We start from the raw sequence: 22,017 nt of genomic DNA, 5'->3' as shown, positions 1-22,017 counted from the left end.
GTCACACACAGGTCTAACGTATTTTGGACTCTGGGCCACGTTCAGCCACAGCCGAAGCAACTACCGGAGGTACCAATACAAGCCCTCTGCAGACAATTGGGGTCAATGATAAAGGTGTGGCAGAAAAAAAATTGCAAAATTCAGCCATCTAGAACTGTGTCTCAAGCTCTTGATTCGATCTCCCTGATCTGCCTGCCTGAATGATCACAGCATGAGACAGCCCTGTGTAATACACAGTACAACTGCGAATAGCCAAGGCTGCTTGAAATATCTGTGCGTACTGTACGATTAAATAGGTCTTAAAAGCTTGGCATGCAGCTGAACGCGCTAAGTCCCGCGTGGTTAACTGTGGGGCATCAGATTATCAGCCCACAACGACATCGAGAACATTGGCCGTCGAGGTTCCTGGAACACCAGATAATACCAGTAACGGTGCGCAACAATCAACACCAAGGTACGACATACCCGAACGAACATAAATGGTGCCTCCACGCCCTGGCTGGACGCCGCTGCGGCTCTGCCGGCCCCGCCGCCTCGCGCCACACACCACTACTCCAGCCCCAGCACGCTTGATCTCATCGACAACGTCCGCATCGCAAGCGGCTGACGGCTTTCCAACATCCTCCTCCTCTTCCCCCTCCTCCTCCGGCAATCCCCAACCCCCCAACAAACCGCAACCACCAAAACCGAAAAAGCCGCTCACTCCCGAGCAACAATCCTTCCTCTCGTCCGCCCTGCGGGTCAACCAGGCGGGCGAGCTAGCCGCAACACTCATCTACCGCGCGCAGACGCCCGTGGTGGTCGGGCGGGAGCCGCACTTGCGGCCGCTGATGCAGCACATGTACGACCAGGAGGTGGGCCACTTCCGGACCTTCAACGAGCTGATCGCCAAGCACCGGGTGCGGCCGACGGCGCTGTACCCGCTGTGGTCGGTGCTCGCGACGGGGCTGGGATGGACGACGGGGGTGCTGGGCCGCGAGGCGGCCATGGCGTGCACCGAGGCGGTCGAGACCGAGATCGGCGGGCACTACAACGCGCAGATCCGCCGGCTGCTGGAGATGGTGGGCGAGTGGGAGGCCGAAGGGTACGACGTCGGGGACGAGTTTCGCGAGCTGATCTCCACGCTGAGGAGGATACGGGACGAGGAGTTAGAGCATCTGGATCATGCCGTGGAACATGACGCAAAGAAGGCCGAGCCGCATTGGCTGTTGACCGGAGTCATCAGGGCGGGGTGTAGGGGAGCGATCTGGGTCAGTGAAAGGGTCTAAAGAGCACGGTAGGCACCAGGACGGATTTGCCGGTGGCGAAGTGGGATGAACAGTTTTATTGCGGACTAAAAGTGTATATATATGTAAATATGCTGAAGGTAGAACGGGAAGGGTAAAGAAATGCGTTGATGATAAAGGAATACGACTTGCACTGTACGATACGCCGCCCAAGCCAAGGCCGGTATGTATAGTACCAAGATAGAAAAAAAAAGGCAGAAGTGGACAGAGGAAACCGCTGCGCCGGCAAATGCTGGACTGGTGGAGCATGGAGTAATAACCCCCGAAAACGATATGCACCATAAAACGCCCGGCAACTACTCCAAACAAGCACGCAAAATGTAACCACCCCGAGCTCTCTCTCTCTTTCTCTGACGTCATCCGACGATTAGTACCAACCCCCGGCGCTGGTAGAAATAATATGCCAGAGGCATGCTCAGTTGCTGCCACAGGTTAGCTTCGATAGCCTCTTCAAAAAGGAAAGATGGCTGGAAGAACTCACTAGATAGCCAAGGGCGCCACCTGATCAACCTGGAACAACCAGTTCCCGTTCGCTTCTTCCACCACCAGCCAATCATACGGGAACTGCACTAGCGGCCCCTGGGTCAGGTTCAGCAGCTCCTCGGCCTCGGCCTTGGAAAGCAACTCCTCCGCGACGCTGAAGCGGGGCCGGCTGCCCCTAGTGGTGGCTCGCCGCCGCCGCTTCTGCGAGCCCGCAGGCTTGACGCCGGTGGCCTGCCCGTCATGGTTGCTGGTTGCTGCGGACGGGTCATTCCCGGAGTGTGTGCTGACACTGGTTGGTGGAGGCTTCTCCTGGCTGGAAAAAGTGGGACGCCGTTCTTTGTTACCGTCCGGTCTCAGGCCGAGGCGCCCGTTAGTATCCGTTGTGTGGAGCGTGTCGCGGCTTGAGTTGATTGCGTACTCGTGCTTCTCCGGGTTGCGAGTTGTATCGGGCTGCGGGACCTCACCCCTGCCCAGCTCATCAGCCAGCGCCCGTTTCTCGTCCGCAGCGCAATCTCCAGCAGCAACAATCTTTCCAGCCGCAGCTTTGGCCGCAGACTCCAGCTTCTCAGGCGCGGCAGCCGTGGTAGAAGCTGCTGGACCCGGTGCACCGATGCCCGCGCCCGCGGCGGCTTGGGCAGCCGGCCCAGGCTTTTCGCCATCCTCGCTGGACGGCTTTCCGTCCATGCTCGCCTTGAAGCGCCGGTTATAGCTCTCGAACTCCTTGTACTCGGCCCAATTGGTCACCTCTGAATCCGGCATGCATCGGAAGACGCGCCGGTAGATCTTCGTGTTGTTCTCCGCAGCACGGCACCAGACGTCATCGTAGAAGGACGGGTTGAGAGGGTCACGCATGCAATCCTTGTCGATGTCAGCCAGCTTGATATCGAGGGGCAACGAGGCGGAGGTGCTATGCGTCGGCCTTCCCGCTGAATCACGGCGGACCCGCGGACCGCCAATATCAGTGTCGTCAATGATGGGCAGCGTTGGCAACTGGTTGGGACGTGGCAGTCCGAGCTGCTCCGTCGTGCGCCTGTCGAACGGCGGCATTGGCGGGATGCCGTCATAGCCGCCAGAGCCCTCGGGAGTCACGTTGCTAGACGAACGACGCAGAGTGTGCGGGTCCTTCGGGTGGTCAATTGTGCCCTTCCCCTCCGCCGAGACGTCGTGGACCAGGAATTCACGATCATGAACAATGACAGTGTCCCTCCCATGGTCGATCTTATGCTCCTGGCCCACCTTGCAGTGATCAGCGTCAGAACGATCCGCTGCCCCTTCACTCTTCTCGGTTGATGGTTCGGCGGGGCCGCCTTTGTCCTTGGAGCTCCTGGAGAGAGTACGCCTCCGACGGCGAGGCTCTTCCCCGTCGAGCTCGTGGTTGACGCTCTGGGACCCAGAAGGTAGCGTTGGAGTCTTGGGCGGTTCGACGAAGGAGGACCTCGGGCGGCTTGAGCCCTCGGCCGGGGGTGACGGGTCCAGATCGTCGTCGTAGATACCATCCATCTCCGCCTTGAACTGCTCTTCGCGGTCGACGTCGGCCTGCCGCTCCTCTTCGATAATCTCGTCCACATCCAGGCCCAAGTGCTCTCTCATCAGACGGAGGCGCAGTGTATGGGCGAACCGGCCGACCTGGTACGGGCGCCCGGCCATGGTCGACCAGATCAGGTCTGTGTCGCGGACAATAGCGGCCGTCTCGGAGTCGCGACTGCCCAGCATGGAGCGCTCGTTGATGTTCGCCGATCCGATCAGAGCGATACGGTCATCAACAATAATGCATTTGGCGTGTATGTACAATTGCTCCGTGGTCAGCACGCCATTGCTGAGCTTGCCCCATTGCCGCAGACTGAAGAACTGGATGTAGTTCTCCGGCTCAATGCCGGCGGCCCGCAGGCGCCCAAAGATCGAATGCTCCCCGCGGCAGATGCTGCGGTACTGGAACTGTAGGATAAGCCGCACACTGGAGCCATCCGGCTCGTCCACCTCGTTCTGGAAACCGGGCATCAGCGGGATGACGATAACAGCGCGCCAGTCCTCGTCGTTCTCGTGGGCCCGCATGATGCGCCGGACCAGAGCGTCACCAATGCCATTCATCACCTTGGTGTTTAGCGTCTCGGTGCTGGTGATGAAGAATTGGTTCTCCATATACACAAAGTGGTCCGAGTTCTCGATCATCTTGATGTATGCCGACTGGATACTGTGCTCAGTGTCCTCAATGCCCAGCGACCAGGTCGTGGCAGAGCGCAGGATCTGTACTTCGCAGGTGCCGCTCAAGCCCATGGCCTCCAGCTCCTCCTGCTTACAGTCCGGCGGAGGCAGCAGGAACGGCGTTGGTCGGGTCGGCTTGCGTCCACGCCGAACGTAATTCCACCTCTGAACAAAGTGGCGAGTGAGGTCTCGCGCCGGCTGGCCCACGACCTGCATGGCGATATCGTGCCAGGGCATGCGTGGCGTCATGGACCTGTCGTACATCTCCTCGTATGGTTCGTTGAGCCTGAAGAAGTCCAGCACTCTGGGATTGGAATAGTCCTTTCCAGGGAACAGCTGGCAATGCTCAGCGTCCCTGGGGTCGTCCTGGGGCTCGAAGCCGGTGGGCTTGTCGTCCACCACCGGGTGCTTCGGCGTGTCCCACCGGCCGAAACACAAGTCGATGCCGCCGATGAAAGCAATGTCATGATCCACAATGCAGAGCTTTTCATGGTGCGCGAAGAAGAACTGGTTCTTCTTGAACTGGTGCGGCGACCGCTGGATAAAGATGTTGGGGTGAAGGTTGAGAAGCGAGAACTTGGTGTATTCGGAATCGATGGGAATGGCCGCCTCGACGTTGCGGTAGACGATGACGAAGACCTTGACGCCCTCGGCGGCCTTCCGCTGAAGGAGCCGGTCGAGCCGCCACTTCTGGCTGATGCAAGCCGGCCGCCTCATGTACAGCTCGGGACTCAACCACCAGTCGTGGATGTAGATGACGTCCTTTGCCATGCTGATTGCACGAGACACGTTCCACATGTAGTCCCGGCCGTCCACCAGCCACTGTGCGTGCACACCGGTCCGGACGGGGGCAAAGCTGCCAAACCGATTCTCGAGGTGCCAGGGCGTGTTCTTCAACATCTCCAGGATGGACTCCTCAAACTGTGCTATGAGGTGTTGGTTGGGCGAGAAAAGCTTCACCTTGCGCTCCGACGTGAGGATCTTGATGGTGTGGTGCTTGTCGCTGTGCCGACGAGCAGACGGGTCGAGGTTTTCGATATCCTCGTCATGGTCCCGGCTTTTGGAGGCACGGTGCTTGTCTTTGTGCTTGGTCTTGATCTGGAATTTCGAATCGACGAGGTAGACATCGTAGATGTTCATGTTCTCGGGAGACTCAACGCAGACAATGTAACTCTGCCGGACTAGGAACCACTTGCGGGTATGCCTGGCAATTACCTTGCCCGGTGTGAGCACCCGGCGAAAGTCGAGGCCCTTGGACGACTGAATGTGAAGGTAACATTCCTTCCCGTGGTAGCTGCCCTCAGCAGCCAGCCGGACGCCAAGAGCCGACAGCTCGAGGAAGCGGCACAAGCGGTTGCTGTCGGCCCGGAACATCAGCCAGCGGATCATGTCCTGGAGATACTTTTCCAACATCCTCTGCTGCCGCTCAACATATCTCCTTTTCTGGGCAACAGCGTCCGCGGCAACCTGGCTGAGATCGGCGTTCGAACCTAGCGTCGAGGGCTTTCGGAGGCCACCAAGGTAGGCCATGCGGGACTTCTTTTTGCGCATGGCAGGCCGGTCTTCAGCGTCGGTCGCTTCTTGGACCGTTGCTTCGCCAGCGGTGCCTTCGCCAGCGGTTTCCTCGGCGATGCGCCCGTCAGGACGCATTTCATTGCCGAGATCCTCCTCGTCGTTGTCGTCCAAGCCTCGGACGCCACGGAGATATGGGAAGGCGGACAAGGGGAAGCGAGGCTGCTTAGGCCGCTTGGCGCCATGTTCGGCGCTCTTGGAAGACGGAAAGCCCTCGTTGCCCAGAGCCAGCTTGTACTTCCAATGCAAGTTCAGGATATCCTTGATGGTCCGTTTGATGGTCCATTTCATCTGACTCGGACCACTGCCGTACTCGAGCTGCATCGTGAAGATCCAATGTCTCTCGCTATCCTTGTCCGCATCGGGAGCGCTGTCGATAATCCGCAGCCTTAGCTGCTCGAGCAGAACGGGTATCCTCTTATTCCCATGTTCGTCCCGCTGAATCATGCTTGCGAACATCAGGACGGCCGGAGCTCCGCCGAAGAGCTCCGCCATGAGCTCTGCGGATTTGGAGAAGTCGAACTGCTCGTCCTTTTTTTGGCGCAAGAGTTTCAGCGCGCCCTTGACCTGCCGCCATTTCTGAACGCCAAAGGTCGAGGCTCTGTCCGTGCCAAAGAAGGGCCTCCTTGGGCTCATGGCCTCCCCGTCCGACACCCCGCCCCCGCCACCACCTCCAAGGGCGGACAGACGCCTGAAGTGATGGCCCATGCGGAGACCGGAAGGGCGGTCCGCCTCCTCTCCCTCGTCGCCCGGCCGAGCTGTCCAGTTTGCCCCCCTCCTGAAGCCCAGTCCACGTTCTCTGCTCAGACGGTCGCGGCCTTCGCCTTCGGAATAGCCGTGATCGTCAACGCCGGGTAGAGGAGGACGTCTCAGAAACGCAAGGCGGCTTTGTGCATCGGGCGTTTCCGGCCCCAATTCACTGATCTTAGGAGTGTTGGGCACTGAGTATGACGACTCCATCCTGAGCCTCCGCATGCGCCTCCTCCTCTTCTGTTTCCCTTTCCCACTGCCCGCAGCGGTCTCATCAGCGGTCTCTTCCGCATCTGCATCGTCATCGCTCCCCTCATTCACCGCACGCGCGGCTCGATTTGCCTGGCGAAGCGCTGTAGGCGAGCTTGACGTTGACGGCAGGTCCGCAGGCGTGCTGGCCATTCTTGGAGTCGGAGATCCAGTGGGCCCGGTGAGGTCTTTCAGCTTCGTTATCAAACTTGAACCGCGAAGCTTCCCCAGCGCCTCCCTCGTGTCCCAAGATCCGGCCCTTGAGTGGGTTGGTACTGGATCTTGGACACCATCATCGGGCGTGAACTGTACACTTTTCCGGCCGAGGACGGGCGAGGGCGGATCGGCAGACTCAACCGCAACTGCTGGTTCCTGATGCCCATCGAGTCTTAAGGCTGGCGGCTTGTGCTCGCCGCCCGGGGTGGTAAGGGGGGATATTCTGTCATTAGAGTCTGCAGCATTCAAATAATCGGCAGCTTCGTTCCCGGCCGTGCTCTGTCCGCGGGGGCTGCTCGACTTGGGCGCGAAGTCGAATTTGTCGGAACCTAAAGGCGTTGCCGGTCCAAATACCTTGGCTTGAGGTATCGTCGGTAACTCGGAGAAGGTGCCCGAGGCCAAGGTAGTCCCTCTCGGTGCCCTGCTGGCAGGCTCTGGGCGGGTCGTTTCCGCCATTGCTGAAGTTGTCACTATCGTCACTAACGAGGCATGCCGCACCCGTCCTCAGTATAGAACTTGCTTAGAGATCTAAGAGGTAGTGTCGGAGGTTTGCACCAAGAGCCGTGGTTTACTTGGGAGCTTCAACAGCGCCGGAATTCGAGATGATGCGCTGATATCAAGGGTGATAGCTCTCCGCAAAAGAGATCGCAAGGCGGGTCAAGAGCGAAGAATGCGAGTTGTTTCGCGGAAGGTGTTGTCCGGGCGACTGGTCTGCTCTCGTGGAATGCGATCCGAGATATCCGGCGGTACCGGTTAATCCTGATTATTATCTGAGAGATGTCGCTCGGCTTGCTGTGGTGCAGCGAGGACAAGTCAAAGCGAACTCGTGATTCTCCAGCAGAGGCGCAATCTGCGGGTGGTCCGTCGACCTGGTAATTGGAACAGGGGTTCGTCTGGCCAAAACCACGGTCCAGGACCGCAGCAATGGTTCCACCCAACTTCGCTGCATATTCCCGCCCCACATGCAGGGCCCTGTCGCTAAGGGTCGGTCCTTGTTTCAAGTCTAGCCTGTGGGGCTGTCTCCGAATCCAAGCTCCCGTTCAGGTTGGGTTGGCGGGGTCCAAAATCCGGTCGCGACGCGTCTGCACCCGCGATTCGACCGACGAGCATCACTAATCGCTTAAATGCCCTCACAATGCCCAGGTATAGACAGACCTGACATTCAACGCCCATTGCTTAAGTACTAAGTTTCTACAGAGAGATAATTACAATCCAAGCTGGCCAGTGTGGCAACAGCAGTCAGTGTCCCCCCCGCGAGACAACTGGGCGCCGAGTCAACACTTGCACCCTCACAAACGGAGACAAGGCTAACTGAGCGACATGAAGTCGGAAGTCAGTTCTGGCAGCAGCTTTGCCAGGAGCATGGCATCAGCCAAGACGGAAATCTCGAAGACTTTGCGACCGAGGGCGGTGACCGCAAAGATGTCTTCTACTACCAAAGCGACGACACGCGCTACATCCCTCGGGCCATCCTGATCGACCTTGAACCACGGGTATGCGTTACCTCGGGGAATTGAACCGCTATACAGCCTGCTAAGATGTGGTCAGGTTATCCACGGGATACAAACGGGTCCGTATCGGAACATTTACAATCCTGAGAATTTCTACGTTGGCAAGAGCGGCGTGGGAGCCGGTAACAACTGGGGTGATGGATATCAGACCGGAGAGCTGGTGCATGAAGAGATTATGGAGATGATCGACCGGGAGGCGGATGGTAGTGACTCGCTTGAGGTGAGCCGTGACAGACTCACACCACTGTTGCACATCGGCTAACCGCGTAGTAGGGCTTCATGATGCTGCACTCCATCGCTGGAGGCACGGGGTCCGGCCTGGGATCGTTCCTCCTCGAGAGGCTCAACGACCGCTTCCCCAAGAAGATCATACAAACTTACTCGGTCTTTCCGGATACGACTAACTCGGGTGACGTTGTCGTCCATCCCTATAACAGCGTGCTGACCATGAGGCGCCTAACCCAAAATGCCGACTCCGTGGTGGTGCTCGACAATGGAGCTCTCGCACACATCGCGGCCGACAGACTCCATCTTCAGGAGCCGTCCTTTCAGCAGACGAACCAATTGGTGTCAACGGTCATGTCAGCCAGCACCACCACCCTCAGATACCCCGGTTACATGCACAACGACCTCGTCAGCATCCTCGCTTCCCTTATCCCTACCCCCCGATGCCACTTCTTGATGACCGCCTACACGCCATTCACTGGCGATCAAGTCGAGCAGGCCAAGACTGTCCGCAAAACCACCGTGTTGGACGTCATGCGGCGTTTGTTGCAGCCCAAGAACCGCATGGTGTCCACCGTCCCGGGAAAGAAGAGCTGCTACATCTCCATTCTCAACGTCATCCAGGGCGAGGTCGACCCGACGGACGTGCACAAGAGTCTACTACGCATCCGGGAGCGTCGTCTAGCTACATTTATCCCATGGGGTCCGGCAAGCATACAGGTGGCATTGACCAAGAGAAGCCCGTACATCCCCATGGCCCATCGCGTGAGTGGGCTGATGTTGGCGAACCACACCAGCATTGCCACGGTATGTATTGATCTCCTCGCAATGCGCGTATATGTTCCTGACTAGTTTGTGCAGCTTTTCAAAAGGATATTCAGACAGTATGAAGGCATGCGGAAGCGAAACGCTTTCTTGGAGGGCTACAAGAAGACGGCGCCGTTTGCTGACAACCTCAGCGAGTTTGACGAAGCGAAGGAGGTGGTGGCCGACCTTATTGCCGAGTACGAGGCGGCTGAGGACGCCAACTATCTCAACCCTGATCTGGGTGAGCAGGCGACCTCGGCTGAGACGGACAAGAGGATGGGGTGAAGGGGACTCCCGAGCTGTTGGTCAGCTACGTTTCGTTTACAGGTTGGAAGGAGTCAATAGGCATTGGCACGGTTGTTATGTTTAACGGCGTTCCGGAGCACGAGGCGGCGAATGGATAGGCTCTAAAGCATCTACTACCAATTTATCCCCAAATTGATTCGCAGAGCTGGTCAGAATAAACCTGGACAGCGTTGGGAAACAAATAACTCAACCGCCGACCCGGTACAAGTCAAATCTCTGCATACTGTACAGTTCGAGACGGATTGCTGCTCAGATGATTCCAGACGTATATACAGAGTCGGTACACCTGGGATGATGAGGAAGACGAAAGGCAAAGCATCCGGCAAGCAATCTTCGCCAACCGCCCCACCTGCTTTGTAGTCTCGGGCGTCCTCCCAGATGTATCCCGTCCCACAACCCCAGAATAACCCTCCCACTAACCCACCATCTCCATTCTACTTCCGGTACCACATCCTTGTGATCTTAGTAGTCCGCATCTTCCTCTGCAGCTGGAAAATCCCGTACATCAGCGCCTCACTCGTCGGGGGGCAGCCGGGCACGTAAACATCCACGGGCACGATCCGATCACAACCCCGAACCACGCTGTAGCTGTAGTGGTAGTAGCCGCCGCCGTTCGCGCACGAACCCATGCTGATAACCCAGCGCGGGTCGGGCATCTGGTCGTACACTTGGCGCAACGCCGGAGCCATCTTGTTGGTGAGCGTCCCGGCCACAATCATGACGTCGGACTGCCGCGGCGAGGCACGGAAAATGATTCCCAGCCTGTCTTGGTCGTAGCGCGGGGTCGAAAGGTGCATCATCTCGACGGCGCAGCAGGCCAGCCCGAAGGTCATGGGCCAGAGGGACGACTGGCGCGCCCAGTTAGTTATCTGGTCGAGGGTTGTGCTGGGAGCGAGACATAGCTGTTAGCAGAAACAGTCGAGGCAGGTCCGATGGCAACGCGAGGGGCGAAAGAAACGTACAGCGCATATTGCACTACGCCCTTGGTGCCCTCCTGGCTGGGGAGCGGGACTTCCCTGCGCTCGCGCCGGGCGAGACCGTATCCGGCATGCGGCTGGACGGCGCTCGCAGCATCTTTACGGGAGGAGGACGAAATCGCGGCCGCGGCACGGAAGGGTACGAGTTGGCTCGTTGGCCTTGCTGTGCAATCGGGCGGAATGTAAGCATTCGACATCGCGAGAAACATGTTTCGCTGCTTCAGACACCAAAATGAAGGGTGGCAGGCAAACTCACCTCGCAGCGCCAGCGAGGCGCCTGTCCTCGCGGAGGAAAGCATAGTATGGCTTGTAGGTGCCGCAGAGGCTGAAAAGGAGTGGAGAGGCTCGTAAAGCTGGCGGATGTTGCGAGCAGAAGGCCGTAACCCCACGGCGGGCAACTTGAGAGCGGTCTTTGAGTTGAGGTCCCGATTGCATTTCGCCTCTGGACGCACGGACCCAATTGACGGGGAGCAATTACGCCTGCCGCTATTGGTCGACAGGGCCTACGCCCCACATCTCCAGCGCCGCTTGGCTTTTCCGGGCCACGACGTCACAAAACGAACCTACTATCCGTAGCGAAGACTCCAGTCGGCTTCAAGTTCTCGCTGAGGTGTTGCATAGCCCCAGACTCCCGCTTTAATAAGCCGGGCAGACGTCGAGACGTGATACAGGTTCCTGTGAGAGGAATTAGGAGTCACCGAAATCTAGCGGCGGACTGTTCCAGTTCACGAATTGGGCCTTGATCCAACTCCTTCGCTCGGAGACCGCCCCAAGCGGGGAGTTGTGTCTTCTCACTGTCAAGCGACATTGTACATGCTAAAGAATCACACCCGCTTCGGTACGTTACAGCTTAAAGGCACCACTACTTTGCGGCCCCTTCTGCTCTACCACCTTCTTCCCATCTAAGCCCACAACCTCGCCCTTGCGGTTAATGACCCTGACACCGCCCTTCTTTAAGTCATTCATTGCCTCGCGCTGAGCCTGAGCCTTCTTGCTGGCAGGCTTGTTCGCGTCAGCACCGCCGGCCTTGCGGACGCGCTCCTTCTCGCGTCTGCGTCTCCGTAGTTTCTCCTCACGGCTCATCTCTTGCTTGGCTACAGGCAACCCGCTCTTAGCCACTACCTCGCCCTTCTCGGCTGTGTCCTTGCCAGGGGCGTACACCTCCTGCGGTGCAATCATGCTCTGACCGCCCGCCACGCCTTGGGCAGTCGTAGGCTGTGCGTCCTCCATAGCAACTGTAGCAACGTCAGAAACAACGGTAAGAGTCGGTGCCGCAGGCTTGGGCTTGTAATGCCAGCTGCTGAGCGCGTCCAGCTTGGCGCTGATCTCCTTCCACATATTCTTGATCTCCTCCTCGTCACGGCGGAGCTTCTCGTCAGCCTGGCTGACATAGGCGTCTGGGTTGGCCTTCTTGACATGTTCCTCCTCGTAAATTTCTGCCAGACTCTGTTTGCCCTTGGTGTCCTCCACATCGACAAGGCCACGGCGAGCGCCGCTCGGACTGCCGAAGGTGTCTGGACGCCGACGGAGCACCTCATCAAATTCTTGGGCCAGGATGCGCCGTTTGATCAGCTCCTCGATAGACTCAGAAACTTCCTCGGTGATGACTGGAACCGGCTTGCCGACATGCTCAAAGTCCAAGTCCTCTTCGAGCAAGGAGTTGACCGGCCGGTCGACGGCGGTAGCCTCACCGGCAAGGGTCCAGGCTCGTTTGGCAACCAGTTCAGACTCAAGCTTGCGGATCTCCTCCGCCAGCTTGGCTTGGCGCCGCTCATGGGCCGAACGACGCGACTTCGGGTCGCCAGCCGAAACGTCTGACAGGGCATCCTCTGAATCGGACCGTTCGGACAGATCATCAAAGAGGTCACGACGAACGTCATTCTCAGCCCTCTCGATATCGGCGTCATCCGGCCGAGACGGCTTGGGTAAGGATTTCCGCTTCTTGAAGCTACCGGGCTTCCACTTTTTCTTCGGCGGAGCAAAGAAATCATCGTAGAAGATGTCGTTCGCTGTAAGATCGAAGCCCATGTCGTTTAGATCGTCCTGTAGGTCCCCACCCTCTTCGTCGTCGCTAGCTTCATCCAGATCTTTGAGAAGATCTTCCTTCCTCGGGGCCGGGCCTGTCTCATCTTCATCTTCCGCCTCATCGATATCGAGTTCTGACCCATCATCTTCGTCCTCGTCTTCTCCGTCTTCTCCGTCTTCTCCGTCTTCCCCATTTTTGCGAGGCTTCTTGACCGAGAACGGATCAGCATGCCAGTCGATTGATTCCTCATCGCTCAAGCGATCCGTATTCGGGTCTGCACGGGCATCCTGATCTTCGAACCATTGCGTTTGTTTGTTGAACTCATCTATCGAGAAGAAGCCGTCGTTGAGGCCGTGGGGATCTTCGATAAGCTCCTCATCAGCTTCATTGTCGTCTCCAGCCCCTTCGTCCTCTCCGTCCTCTCCTCCTGCTTCCTCTTCTTCTTCATCTTCAACTTCAACTTCCTCCCCTTCTCCGTCCTCCTCCTCCTCCTCTTCCGCCTCAAGATCGAGCATTTCCTCATCTTCGAGCCCAGCGCTTTCATCGTCCGATTCTTCCGTATCGCCGCTACTGGCAGACTCGTCCTCGTCAGAGCCCAGCTCAAATCCATCCTCGCCAAACTCAATAATAGCCTTAGCATCCTTAGAATCCTCTTCCGCCACGTGCACGATCTCGTTGTTCTCTTCAAGCTCCCTGAGCATGTGAGTGGACTCCTGGAGCGTGCTTGTGATGATCTTCTTGGCTTGCTGCCAAACCTGACCTGTCTCGAAACCATCGATGTGAAGCTTCCTGATTTTCAAGACAGCGGTCTTGTCCTGGGTACCCTCCCGCTTGCGCTTTTTGCCCCCATCTCGTATCCTCTGCTGTTGTTGGTCGGCGACCTGTCCAGCCAGTGAATCGAGCGCCTCTTTTGTCAGCTGGAGTGAGCCGGCGGGAAGCAAAGGCGATGGATGGAGAAAGACGTGTCGATTTGAAGGGAAAGTTGAGTCGAGGAAGACTGTGACGGCCGAGCCACTCTCGGCTTGCACAGCTGCTGGCGCCATGGCTGGGGCGTGGGACAAGGTATGTGACGTTGATGTGAGAGAGGATGTAGTGCTGGACGTCCCCGCCATGTTCGTAGCCGCCGCGGCGCGTTTGCCAGGCTCTCAGACGTTGACCTCACGTTGCACGGAGGAAATTTCGGTGGTCCTATCTCCAAAATTTTTGGACGGTCGAATTCATCCCCGGCACCCGGTGACCCCGCAACGTGGCCTTTCAGCCAATCATACAAGTCTCATTGAAGGCGGTGAGAACTTTAACGCTAACTAGTGGGGCAAGGCTTCTGCTTCTTCAAGCAGCCCAGGTTCTTTTCAACTGACAAGCGATGTTATTCACATTTACAAGTCTGCAAATTACTAGAGATGAGTCACCGGTCCGAACCTCTGCTAGTAGTTAAGCGTATGCCGTACCGAACTAAAAGTACTGGTTTTATTATGATTTTTAGGGTGGGACAGGAACACAAAGCACACTTGGTGGCAGCAGCAAGACAACCACCTTCAACCCTGAATGAGAGCCATCGACGGAACAACGGCGTGTATGACGAATTCGTAACCAACTGGATCGGAACCCATCTTGAGATCATAAGCTCAGCCGAAGGTCATCTGCCCCCGGCGGCATATGTAGTCCCGAAGATACATTATTTTTCCTCTTTCAGCACTGGTCGCTCATCTACTCCGAGCCACTGCCTCACAGATCGTAGCAGGTGCCGGAGTCTATCGAATCATCTTCAACTGAAATACGGAGTATTGCCACCGGATTTGGTGGTCCGGCCAGCCGTTGAGACTGGATGCAACCTTCTGCCAACGAAATCCAAGGCCCACTGGACGACGAGGTTCGAGGCAACAACTGTAGTGGACACAGCGTGCAGGAATAGGTACCATAGGTACCTACTAGTAGGTACCGTAGTTGCTCGACGTGTACTGTAGAGAGGGGCAACAAAAATCGAGACCAGGACAGTTACATTGTGGCTGCTCCATCACGACGTGCTACCCACAGTCCAGCTGGCTTTTCTTACCGTTCTGGGTGTTGTGCTTATTAACCATTTATGTGTGGTATGCTTGGGAAAATGATCACACGAAAGCTTTCCCTTCTTGACATGCTGCACAGTCTTTGCGTGCAACAGCCAGCGTCACAGCCGTGTGCCAACCAGAGGAGAATGTGACAGACACAACGCAGACATTTCTCCACCACACACTTGTCCGGTGAAAATCTGAAAACTTCCGCGGAGCGACCCGCATCACCTTCAGTTCCTCGAAAGCTTGTGCTGGTCTCAGGTAGGTCAGTTGAAGACAAACCTACATATAACCGCTCGATGAGCTGCAATTACATGGACGTTCACTGCCTATTTCACTGGCACTCTACATTGGACAGGAAGTCACCTGGCCTTTGTAAGTCATCTGCTACGATTTCTTGTTGCTCGCAGCTCAGCTCAACTCCAAACCTCCAACAGTCGGCTTGGCCGCACGTGAGCACTTACCTTTCAGGGTCCAGAGCAGCTTGCTGCCGCATGCCTTTGCAGGAGGAGAGTCGGGCCAAGGTTCCAGCTTAGCATCGGCCCTATCGGTTCGAGTCGTCAAGGTTACATTGTGTGTGTTCCAGACGGCGGCAGACGGAACCACATCTTTATTGGATACGAACAGTCTGATGAGCAACCAACCACAACCACAGCAGATGCTACGGTACTCTGTACATCGTCTACTAGTGCAGGACGGTAAGATTCTTATCGAAGCTTCAACTTGGGACTAAAGTTTCGCTTAGGCCCAGTACGCCTGTCTACAAGAGCCATTGCCCGCACCCAACAGATATGTATGCTCCGTACACTACATAGTGTACATGTTAAACACATAAGGTATTGTACCTGGGTACCTACACCCTCTGGGACCGTTGTGTCTTTACCGGCGGAAGGTGAGCAGTTGCAGGGGTCATGCTCTCGGATACCGGAGCCGCATCCACACCGCGGTTATCCATGCAGTCCAATAGCGTTAAATACTGGCCTTCGGACCGGCATCGGACAATGGCAATTCTTCCGGCATGCATTGGCATGCTTCTTCTTCTGCATATGTAGCTACGCTGGTGGAGAGGAACCAAGCAGCCACTAGGAGCCATTGCTTCACCCACGTGGGCTGCGGAGCGTCAAGCTGTATAGGTAGTAATAACCTTGACAGCCAGTCTCGATGACGACCATACATACTGCGGGCGATGCTGTGGAAGCGGCCTCGGCAAAGGTTCCTCCACCAAGCTGACATCTCATGATAACAGCGTTCGTTCCGTCCAGCGAGTGGCTTCTATCGGTAACGAACAGCCGTTGCAGTTCGGAATGTAGGATGTCGCATGCAATATGCAACGGCTTCCGGCAGCGTCACCCGTGATGCTCGGGATCACTTCTGAGAGGGCACATGCGAGGTGTCGGTGAAGTGGCGATACTATCATGTGGTTGTGTCCTATCCCCATGAAACCCACGGAAGGTAGGTAAGATAACGAGTAGGTAGCAGTAGGTCAATGACGCCAAAACTCATTGCTCTTGTTCACCCATCGGGTTGGGTTTACATGTAGGAGAGGAGTGAAATGTTGGACTCAGAACGGATTCCGGTCTCCTAGCCCAGGTTTGTCTAGGCCATAACTTAGATACTGGCCGCTGTCCAGTCCCAGTTGTAGCATCCTCCGCAATTTGCCCGAACGTGCCGCCCGTGAGCTGTTCTACGAACACCGTGACTTGCCTTGGTGTACAGGATATCATGTTCGTATGTAACGGTTAGGTATTACTGTACTACACTAGCCTGTCCATATCTGTTTCTGATCGGTAGGTTGGGTTTCTGAGTGGATCGGAGACAAGTTTGTCTGGCGGGGCTGGAGGCCGGGCCTAGCCCCGGCCCCTGCGTAGCTGTTTCCCGTTTCGATTGCAGGGGTCCACCGTCCCAGACGCAAGCGACTCCAAACTCGGCTCACTGTTGGTTGTGGAGGACTTTATATTCCAGTACAACTATCACACCAACTGCTCTGTTCGCCTCCTGCCCATTGCCGATTTCAAAACTGCTCCCACGTCACAAAACTGAATCGTCTTCCTTTCACCGAAGAATATTGTCCATCAGCACCGTTTCTCGCGACCACAACTACCAACCCGTCCTACAGACCTTCTGGTGCTAAGGTCAAGCCGTTGCCTGCCGGCGATCCTTTGCGTCACCGATTTGCCATTGTCGTCACTGTATACAAAATAGCATTCGGGTGCAGGATCGTGGTTGCAGAAACACGACAGGCGGAGCAGAGATATGAAATACGGAGAACAATTTGAGAGGGAGTCTGTACCACAATGGAGTCTTCGTACGTTGAACAGTGTCGAGCTGGATAACCATTGGCTGTCGCTGACCTCCTGCATGCCAGACAACATTGATTACAACTCGCTGAAACACCACATCAAAGCGCACACGACCAAGGACCAGGCCACCGCGATAGCGATTCCAGGGCGCCCCAACACCGCGCTGCGTAAATTTGAGGATGATTTCTATGCGGAGCTGTGCCGGCAACATGATCGCGTGGATCTGTTCGTCACCAGCAAAGCCGACGAGATCGCACGGCGGATACGTATGTGCCCGACAGCAGCTGGCCCGTCTCACTGCTCGAAAGACTAATAGCTCTCTGTTTTAGAGCATCTATCCGGCCAGATTCACAGACTGATCCTACGCTGCGCGACTTCCGGGCGGGATCGCATACCGTTGAAGCGGCAGTCGCGGTTTGCCAAGTACGAGCAGACGTTGCTACAATGCGGTGACGACATCAAGGCTCTTCAGCGCTTCGTCAATGCGCAAATCGTCGCTTTCCGCAAGATACTTAAGAAGTACAGAAAGTGGACCGGCTCGTCGACGTTGGGCTCCCGTTTCAGGGATAACGTACTCTCTCACCCCAAGAGCTTCACGAAACGCGACTTCTCACAGCTGCACACCCAGTACATGGATCTGCTTGGGACACTACGTGCAGCACTGCCGACGAACCCGGATGGTCGAATCACCATGCCCAGCACTGAGGCCCAACCGTCCCGCCCACCCACTGCAGATCTCTCGCCAAGCGAAACCATTGTCGCGCCAGAGCCCCCACCCAATGTCGGCTACTGGAACGAGTACGACTATGGCAGCGAGGCAGGTGATGTCGACAGGAACGGCGATGGCGAGTATGCGATTTACATCGACCCCAACGAGGACAGCAGCTTGGCGGTGATAAAGGGTCTCGCAGCATTCTTCGCGACGCCCTTCACCAAGCTGAGCGCCTGGATATCCCCGCGCACAATGAAATCCGGCGAAGACACCGAGCGCAGCGCCCTCCTCCACACTCATTCTACCGGCAGCCACTACGACTACGGCTCAAACCGTTCTGTTGGCGAAGGAAGTTACTTCGCAACACCTCCGGGCGGCAGGATCGGCATCGGCACCGAAACGGATGGCGAGGACGACCTCCGCTCAACCGCCTACCCTTCCAACCGGCACAGCCGGCGGACGTCGGTCTCGAACCGCGACTATACCTCTTGCTCGGACGACCAGCAGTTCCCCTCCGGCTACAGCGCATATCGTGCGGCTTATGTGCTCCCCAGCATTCCCGACCAGCGGGTGGCGCGGTATAGGGAGCGGGTGCTGCTGTGGGGGACGTTGGGTTGTTTCGCGGCATCGTTTCTGTTGATGGCCATTGCAACCCTGCTGATTACGACGGGCCGGCACAAGATGAGGTTGGAGGTGGACGCGGGCGCCACACTGGGGATCGTGGCCAGTCTGGGGGCGGCGTGCGCCGGGTTGTGTATGACCGGATCAAGAAGGGATAAGGTAAGCCTGTTGTACAGGCTAGCCGTCTGGGTGGCTTTTGCCGGGTCTTGCGTCCTGAATGGGGTGTTGTTGGTGATGGTTATGGGTAACACCGCGATATGATGGTTCCATAGTCGCAGAGTAGGTGTCGCAAGGAGGTGTTGACCACTATGTCTCCGGAATCAGTTTGGTGGTCGTCAGCATTTTCGGTTTTGGTTTATTTCTTTCCTTGTTCAAGATTTCCATCTTTGTCTCTCGCATGGATCGGGGTGTGGAACAGCGTATAGCGGAGCCTTGCCCGGACTCATATGCCGCAACGAACGATGCCTCACGACTGCATGATATATGGATGTGCAAGGCGGCTTTCTGGATGTAGATCGTCAGGGGACATCGGGGTAGACTGGCTGATGGGGCGGGAAACGCGAGGTAGCAATGAGGGACAAATATAAGTAACTTGCATCAAATAAGCGCACATTGAGTGTAAGCTCGAGGCTTGGTTGGATGCATGGGCCAACCACGCTTCCGTATCCCCGAGAAGCCTGCCTACACAAAGCGATGCGATAATAACGATGACGGACTAGCGATTCTCCGAATCACAGTGAAAGGTGCTAAATGAGACTGCATCTGAGAGAACTTAGTTAGAAAGTACCTTAACCCGGCCTCTCCAATTATCATTCAGGGGGGATCTCTCGCATCGAGACACCCAACGATCTTACAACACATTTCCGCTCACCAATCTTTCGAATAATTTAACAAGGGGGGACCCAACCAAGATGGCGCAGGAAACTGTCTACCTGGTTCCCCCACGCGCGACATCCGTTCATCGTCAGCGCCCCGATACTGGGCACCTCCAACGGCACCCTCACAGCAGAGGTTTCCCAGCCAGGAGGCATAGGTGCCTAGGTACGGTAACTTAGTTAACTCCCGTCCATTCCATTCCCGCCCCGACTTAGATGCATCACGGTAGCTGAACACTAATACTGAATACTCATCCTGCTATCAAGAGGATCCAGAGGCTGCAGTCCGCCGTTCAGGGGTAACTGGGACAGGTCGGCGAAGCGTTGCAACTCCGCTGGCACCTCTAGGCACGGGCGTCAATAAACTCACCGAATCTCACCCGTAACGCAGAGTGTCTCCCTAAGGTACGCCATCTACAGATCCTCCTTCTCTCTGCTCCCGCCCTCATCCCCACCAATCCTCTGATAAACCCTCTTTCCGCCAACCCATGTCTCGCGGACGTTCAGATGCCTCAACTCCTCCGCCCCAACCTGCGCAATATCCTCATCCAACACAACCCAATCACCAAACGCCCCCTCCTGGATGACGCCCGCCTTCCCCTCCAGAAAGGCGCCCCACGCAGCCCCCCGCGTAAACCCGTCCAGGGCCTGTTCCACACTCAGAGCCTCTTCGACATGCCACCCGTCTTCATACCCCGGCGGCCCCCGGCCCGTCCGCGGATTCTTCCTCATGACGGCCGCGTACACGCCCTCGAACGGGTTCGGCGGTTCCACGGGGAAGTCGCTGCCCAGCACGGGGCCGATGTCGAGCAGAGAGCGCATGCGGTACGCCTCGGTGCGGATCCTCTCGTCGCCGAGGCGGAGCGCGGCGTAGGCCATGTCCGAGGTGGCGTGGGTGGGCTGGATCGAGGGGATGATGCCGATGTCGTGCATGCGTTTCTGGTCGGCCGGGTGGATGATTTGGGAGTGTTCGATGCGGAAGCGGTGGCGGGACTGGCAGGCGGAGAGGTTCTTCTGCTCCTGGTCGGGGCAGAGGTCGTGGAGGGATGCCTCGAGAGCGTCAATGGCCAGTCGGTTGGCTAGGTCGCCGATGGCGTGGATGTTGACTTGGAAGCCGGCGGCAGACCAGGATCTGGCGAGGGAGGTCAGGGTCGAGGCGTTGACGAGAAGCGAGCCCCTCGTGTCCGGGCGGTCCGAGTAGGGTTCGATCATGGCGCTGCCCCAGCTTCCCAGGGCGCCGTCTGTGCATGTTAAGAGAGGCGGTTAAAAGATATCGTCCGGTTCCAGTGTTGGTAGCCTGGAGACTTACCGGCAAACAGCTTCACGCTCCTGACCGAGAGCATGCCATCCGGATGCTCCACCTTGGCCGCCTCCTCTGGGCAGAAGCTGTTCCGCTCCGGGCACTCGACCATGGCGTAGACCCTGAGCGTCCAGTCATCCGTCCGGCTCATCTGGTCATACATGGCGATATCCCCCGGCAGTACGCCCGCATCATGCATGCCCACGAGCCCGACCTTGTGCAGCTCCTTCATCGCCGAGGCAATATACGTCTTCTTCCTCTCGACGCCGGGTTTCGGCCACAGCGGCGTAACCAGATCCATCGCATTGTCGCAGAAGACGCCCATCCCCGGTGTCCGCACGATCTCCCCACCGGGAACCTCATCCGGCAGGTCGCGGGGCAGCAAGTCGAGCACCGCTTGCGACACCCAGGCACAGTGCACATCGACGCGGTCCAGCATGAAATACTTCCCCTTCAGCATCTCATCCTGCTCCAGCATATCCTTTATTTACCACTCAAGTTAGCCAAGGGGGAAAAAAAGGACCGTTTCACCCAACTCCCCCAACCCAACCACACACTCCCCCAGGGGAAGGGAGTACCTGCAGCAGTAGGCATCTCCCCCAGCGCCATCTGATCCCAGCCGATCCCTCGCGCCCACGCGTCCCTCGTCCCGACGCCCGGATTGCGGCCGAGATACTCCCTCAGCCGGCGCCTGACCTCGTCCGGCGAGGCGGCGCCAAACAGGTCGGCCGAGTGCAGGAACTCGCCGTACGGCAGCAGGTGGCCGTGGCCGTCCCACAGGCCCGGGAGGACATAGCCCCGCCGGATCTCATAATCCTCACTGTTGTTGGAGCGAAAGACGCGGGTGAATGTGCCCTTGGCGGGGGAGACCGAGAAGCAGTTGACCATGTCCTCCTCCTTCTCCGGGTTGAGGCCGAGGGCGGCAGCTGTGCGGACGGCTTGGTAGCAGTATGTCCGGTCGTCGTCGTCCGCCTGGCGGGGGTTGGAAGAGGAGGGGGAGAAGGAGGAGGATGACGAGGAGCTGAATACACCCTGGCGCAGCCCCAGATGAGGCTGCAGGCCGAGCACGGCGGCGATACCGCCTACGAGGAGGAACAGGCCAAGGCCCCACCTCAGGGCAGCGGAGGACGAGGAAGGTGAGGCCATCCTGGGCTCCCCTCGCGAGTTGAGAAATAAATTTCTTGGCAGGAGTAACCTCAAAAGCGTCTTGTGCAGAAGTTAGTGAGCGGTGTGCTCCAGCAAAGCGGGTGATCTTACGAAAGTACGATTCGCTTCAAAGTCAGTTCGCTGGTTCAACCTAACTCGGTAGTAATTGAAGTTGCGAAGGGTAGACACAAGGAGGTAAAAAGGCGGTCGTGAAGAATCCACACCGGTGCCGGTGCCGGTGCCGGTTATCGTCCCTCCATCCCGGTCGGCTCGTATCTAATCAATGTTGAGGGGCATCTCATATCACCTAGGTAGCCAACCTACCTACCTACCTACCTAAGGTAGGTACTGTGTAAGGTAACCTAATCATGGATATACAGCATATTCACTTGGACTAGGCAA

The 22,017-nt window shown here is 57.2% G+C and overlaps 8 protein-coding genes across 8 annotated transcripts; 3 read left to right on the top strand and 5 right to left on the bottom strand.

The window, feature by feature from the left end:
* Positions 1 to 131: 131 nt before the first annotated feature.
* B0T15DRAFT_194588 (ubiquinone biosynthesis protein COQ7-domain-containing protein) lies at positions 132 to 1,360 on the top strand. The gene is made up of 2 exons (XM_062862493.1): positions 132 to 296; positions 361 to 1,360. Exon 2 carries the CDS (start codon positions 480 to 482, stop codon positions 1,266 to 1,268), a length of 789 nt encoding a protein of 262 aa, XP_062721136.1. The 5' UTR covers positions 132 to 296; positions 361 to 479; the 3' UTR covers positions 1,269 to 1,360.
* A 124-nt stretch (positions 1,361 to 1,484) lies between these two features.
* Positions 1,485 to 7,369, bottom strand: B0T15DRAFT_194601 (uncharacterized protein). The gene is made up of 2 exons (XM_062862494.1): positions 1,768 to 7,369; positions 1,485 to 1,708 (listed from the first exon to the last, which is right to left on the bottom strand). Exons 1-2 carry the CDS (start codon positions 7,212 to 7,214, stop codon positions 1,702 to 1,704), a joined length of 5,454 nt encoding a protein of 1,817 aa, XP_062721135.1. The 5' UTR covers positions 7,215 to 7,369; the 3' UTR covers positions 1,485 to 1,701.
* Positions 7,370 to 7,732: 363 nt separating this feature from the next.
* On the top strand, positions 7,733 to 9,731 carry B0T15DRAFT_532051 (Tubulin/FtsZ, GTPase domain-containing protein). Its single transcript, XM_062869292.1, has 6 exons — positions 7,733 to 7,901; positions 7,956 to 7,996; positions 8,085 to 8,251; positions 8,307 to 8,489; positions 8,543 to 9,301; positions 9,356 to 9,731. The coding sequence occupies exons 1-6, from the start codon at positions 7,894 to 7,896 to the stop codon at positions 9,584 to 9,586; spliced, it is 1,389 nt and encodes a 462-aa protein (XP_062721134.1). The 5' UTR covers positions 7,733 to 7,893; the 3' UTR covers positions 9,587 to 9,731.
* A 1-nt stretch (position 9,732) lies between these two features.
* Positions 9,733 to 11,039, bottom strand: B0T15DRAFT_434101 (uncharacterized protein). Its single transcript, XM_062865793.1, has 3 exons — positions 10,841 to 11,039; positions 10,570 to 10,747; positions 9,733 to 10,492 (listed from the first exon to the last, which is right to left on the bottom strand). The coding sequence occupies exons 1-3, from the start codon at positions 10,881 to 10,883 to the stop codon at positions 10,042 to 10,044; spliced, it is 672 nt and encodes a 223-aa protein (XP_062721133.1). The 5' UTR covers positions 10,884 to 11,039; the 3' UTR covers positions 9,733 to 10,041.
* Positions 11,040 to 11,103: 64 nt separating this feature from the next.
* On the bottom strand, positions 11,104 to 13,793 carry B0T15DRAFT_532048 (Mpp10 protein-domain-containing protein). The gene has a single exon (XM_062869291.1). It carries the CDS (start codon positions 13,720 to 13,722, stop codon positions 11,428 to 11,430), a length of 2,295 nt encoding a protein of 764 aa, XP_062721132.1. The 5' UTR covers positions 13,723 to 13,793; the 3' UTR covers positions 11,104 to 11,427.
* A 2,784-nt stretch (positions 13,794 to 16,577) lies between these two features.
* Positions 16,578 to 18,894, top strand: B0T15DRAFT_434095 (SPX domain-containing protein). Its single transcript, XM_062865792.1, has 3 exons — positions 16,578 to 16,966; positions 17,027 to 17,227; positions 17,291 to 18,894. The coding sequence occupies exons 1-3, from the start codon at positions 16,915 to 16,917 to the stop codon at positions 18,553 to 18,555; spliced, it is 1,518 nt and encodes a 505-aa protein (XP_062721131.1). The 5' UTR covers positions 16,578 to 16,914; the 3' UTR covers positions 18,556 to 18,894.
* A 689-nt stretch (positions 18,895 to 19,583) lies between these two features.
* B0T15DRAFT_396413 (amidohydrolase 3) lies at positions 19,584 to 20,947 on the bottom strand (the record flags this gene model as incomplete). Its single annotated transcript, XM_062864837.1, has 2 exons — positions 19,584 to 20,410; positions 20,479 to 20,947. 2 exons carry the CDS (start codon positions 20,945 to 20,947, stop codon positions 19,584 to 19,586), a joined length of 1,296 nt encoding a protein of 431 aa, XP_062721130.1.
* On the bottom strand, positions 20,667 to 22,016 carry B0T15DRAFT_194459 (uncharacterized protein). Its single transcript, XM_062862491.1, has 2 exons — positions 21,735 to 22,016; positions 20,667 to 21,675 (listed from the first exon to the last, which is right to left on the bottom strand). Exon 2 carries the CDS (start codon positions 21,613 to 21,615, stop codon positions 20,953 to 20,955), a length of 663 nt encoding a protein of 220 aa, XP_062721129.1. The 5' UTR covers positions 21,616 to 21,675; positions 21,735 to 22,016; the 3' UTR covers positions 20,667 to 20,952.
* Position 22,017: the final 1 nt, after the last annotated feature.

The sequence above is a fragment of the Chaetomium strumarium genome (genome assembly GCF_033439665.1).
Source record: "Chaetomium strumarium strain CBS 333.67 chromosome Unknown B0T15scaffold_4, whole genome shotgun sequence".
NCBI classification, from domain to species: domain Eukaryota; kingdom Fungi; phylum Ascomycota; class Sordariomycetes; order Sordariales; family Chaetomiaceae; genus Chaetomium; species Chaetomium strumarium.
This window is presented reverse-complemented; position numbering and strand designations above follow the sequence as displayed.